The 3,424-nt window shown below is 53.6% G+C and overlaps 2 protein-coding genes across 2 annotated transcripts; one reads left to right on the forward strand and one right to left on the reverse strand.

The window, feature by feature from the left end:
- Nucleotides 1–261: 261 nt before the first annotated feature.
- Nucleotides 262–1,569, reverse strand: BDW70DRAFT_146243 (uncharacterized protein; the record flags this gene model as incomplete). The annotated part of the gene is made up of 1 exon (XM_073738561.1): nucleotides 262–1,569. A coding segment is annotated over exon 1 (644 nt), but the record flags the coding sequence as incomplete, so codon positions are not given.
- A 360-nt stretch (nucleotides 1,570–1,929) lies between these two features.
- On the forward strand, nucleotides 1,930–3,137 carry BDW70DRAFT_146244 (NPP1 family protein). Its single transcript, XM_073738562.1, has one exon. It carries the CDS (start codon nucleotides 1,936–1,938, stop codon nucleotides 2,947–2,949), a length of 1,014 nt encoding a protein of 337 aa, XP_073590416.1. The 5' UTR covers nucleotides 1,930–1,935; the 3' UTR covers nucleotides 2,950–3,137.
- The last annotated feature ends 287 nt before the right edge of the window (nucleotides 3,138–3,424 follow it).

Consider the following 3,424-nt stretch of genomic DNA (forward strand, 5'->3'; position numbering starts at 1 on the left):
TTTCCAGAAAAAAAATGATAATATCAATGAAAACGTAAGAGATGGAGTTGGTAGTATGTGAGCGGTGAAAAGTGTGCCGCTCGGTGTCATTTGCCATTCGGTGTCTGATTACGTTATGTCTCCGTGTTGTCACACGCTAGATGCGGCGCAGCTGGTCGATTGGCTGACGTCGTTCGGTCTTTCTGACACATCTGAAGCATGCACGCCTCTAACCGTTGATTCAGCTAGTCAAACCACACTTTTCTAGAAAGGAAACAACAAAAAGCATTCTGCAGGATTAAAGACGCGACCAATGCCTCGGCCATGAGTCCTCGCTGTGACATGATTATCTGGTACAAAATTCTGAGAAGACAGATGAAACTGCCCCAATAGCACCCCCTCACACCGCATTCCACAAATAACCACAGCCACCAACCTCAGCCAGCTCTGCACTTCCATCTCAGCACCCACAACACATCAGTTATTCAGCACATCACAAATCGGAGGCGGACTAGGATTCGGCGCAGGCGCAGGCGCCGGCCCCGGAGCCGGAGCAGGCTTCAGATGCGGCGTGGGCGTTCCCCGATGATTACACACATACGCACTCTCGCACCATTTCCCATCATCAAGCTTATACACCCACATATAATGATACGAATAACACTTGAGCGGGACATCCATCTCAAACAAATGCCACGCGTCGCCCGCCGCCATGGGGTCCTTGATGTTCGGGTTGATGTGCACGGTAAAAACGTCGCCGTTGGGCATGCGCGCCGACACGCCGCCCTTCTGCCCCCAGGGGTACGCGCCCGTCCAGGGGACGTTGACCATCATTGTTGGTCTGTTGGTTTGAAGGCCTTGTCCTGTCCAGACGTCGCCCGGGTAGTAGATCATTTCGCGGGAGGTGGAGCCGCCGTTGACGCCGAGGCCGATGCCGCAGTCGGCTAGGACGAGGTTTTCGTTTGGGGTTCGTTGGGCGGAGGATAGTTGGAGGAGGGAGAGGATTGTTGTGAGGAGGAGGAGGATGTCGCTTGGCTTGAAGGTGGCCATTTTGGGGCTTGATAGAGTCAAAAAAATTGAGTGATGGATTTGCCGTTCGAAGAGGGCTCGGCTTCTCTTTAACATTCATCGACCAGCGGCGGTGCAGAGATGAGAGACGGGATACCGGTGGAACAGTGAATGCTAAGCGACTTGGAGCGCATATTTTGACCAGAGGATCAAGCAAGACGTTGCATGCGCCCGAAATTGTTCAGCTCTCGTGTTTCTTCAGCCGTCTCTGCAAGCCATTATGGGCTGTTGTATTGGAGTATACACCGACTTTCTCAGCACAATGCTTGATTGCTGCAAGATCATGCCACTTCTGCTTGGACACTGGTAGCCCGAGTGCGAAGTGCGAAGTGCGCAGCGGGCTCGCCGACGCGGCAGGGACGTGGGGGCCCAAGAAGCATGTAGGGCTGAAAATCCGTCCGGGGGAATTGGCAGCTGAAACCTATCGCCCGGTCTCGACCACTTCTGGTTGGACCCTTGGCCGGGCAAAGAAAAGCCAATCTGCGATTACCTCTGCTGATCTAAGACCCTTGTGCAGAACGGGCAAAATAGCCGACGGGATTTAGGCCGGCCACGTTGCTAGGGCTGAAAAATCAAGTCGAGTAAACGGCGAGTCGGCGACCTTAGTGGGGATCGGTGAGTCGAGAAGAGGATTAGAACGATTTAATATGCAGAATGACGTTTTGCCATGGATGTATCCGCGGCAGGGATGTTACAGTATCACCCGGCTTATATTAGCCAAGTATTTGTGGCGTCGCACGATACGACTGCGCTCGGATCCTCATCTATGCATTGAAACGCGCGCGAAGATTCAGGTGAGGCTATGCTATCCCTCGTTCAAAGCACGGCAGGAAAAAATGTGGTTCAGCTGCGAAGTGCGATAGCGTGCTCTTTTTTTTTTTACTTGACATGCCACAATGCGAAGGATATATGAAAAGGCCGAGGACGGCTCCGGAATCGAGCATTCTATCCTTGAGCAGAGACAATCCTGAACCCCCATTCATCGAAAGGGCAATCACCATAATGCTCGCTTTTAAACTTTCAAATCTACACCCCCTCCTCCCACTCCTGCTAGGAACCAGCCTAGCAGAAATCCTCACTCCCTTCGGCGATACGGCCAGCGACGGCGCCATCAAATTCCAGCCCGTCCTCGACTTCGACAAGGACAGCTGCTACCAGACCGCAGCCATCGGCACAGACTACAGAGTCAACGCCGGCATCGGCCCAAACCTCGCTCCACCGCGTCCGCCAGGTACGGGACCAGGGATTCCGCGAGCTGCCGGCGCCGACGACGAGCAAGTCGTCTTCGCTGCGAATGCGACCGACGCCGACAGCGAGTTTGGAGTTCGCTCCACGCACGGTCCCTACATCCCCTTTGGCTGCCGCGACAAGGACCGCCTCGAGCACAGCCAGACGTACGTCCGCGAGCGGTGCAACCACGGGTGGTGCGCGTACTTGTACGGATACTATTTCGAGGTCGACCAGGGCCCCGGAAACGCGCATAGGCACGACTGGGAGCATGTAATTGTCTGGACGCTCAACGACCAGGTGTTTTTCGTCAGTTGGTCCGCGCACGGCGACTATACGACGCACCACTCGTCCACGGTCCGGTTCGAGGGCACGCACGCCAAGATCGTGTATCACCTGGGATCGGGCGGTACGCACTCGCTGCGGAAAGCCGAGACCAAGGACGATGAGATTGAGAATGATATGGGGAGGTGGTGGCGGGCGCCGCTTGTTTCGCTGGAGAAGATGCCCTGCGATTTTAATCGGAAGTTGTTGAATAATGAGTGGGGCAGTGCGCATAGTGATTTGAATAAGTTGGGGGAGAAGTTGGATAAGTGGATGCCTTGGGACGCGAGGAATAATGAAAAGTTTGACCCGTGGGAGCCAAAGGTTCCGTCTTGGGCCAATAGGGGGTGATTTGAGGGTGAAATGTTGCTGAAAAGGGAGGAAGTTGCGAAGTGAATTGGGCTAGGTTTGCGTTTTCCAACTTACATGTTTAAGGTAGTATTACTTGGGAATGGACGGGTTTGTGGGCATAAGACAGCAAAATGAGAGCATCAATAAAATTTTATAGAGCCCTGAATCAAGTATCGTTTGCTACTGCATTGGTACATAGCATAGTAAAATAGTACTCTCGCTTTTCCAATTGATCTTGGCTAGACCTCGCCACAGCCCGCCCGTGGGCAGGGAGAAGCCGCCCACAGCCCGCCCGCCAGAGCCCGCGGGCTGCCCGTTTATGCCCATCTAATGTATAACTTTCCAAATTTGGACGTAAATTTGATAATTAAGCTGGCTAAATAACGTACTCCACGGCCGAGCGGCCACTACGGTCGAGCGGCCACTTTTCTCCGCAACCACCAAAATATCTGATATTGTCTTCTTCAACGCGTTT

This window comes from Aspergillus foveolatus (assembly GCF_047715535.1).
Source record: "Aspergillus foveolatus strain CBS 279.81 unplaced genomic scaffold BDW70scaffold_314, whole genome shotgun sequence".
Taxonomy (NCBI): domain Eukaryota; kingdom Fungi; phylum Ascomycota; class Eurotiomycetes; order Eurotiales; family Aspergillaceae; genus Aspergillus; species Aspergillus foveolatus.

Coding starts and splice junctions, on each gene's coding strand:
- BDW70DRAFT_146244 (XM_073738562.1), top strand. CDS start 1,936: ATGCCACAATGCGAAGGATATATGAAAAGGCCGAGGACGGCTCCGGAA.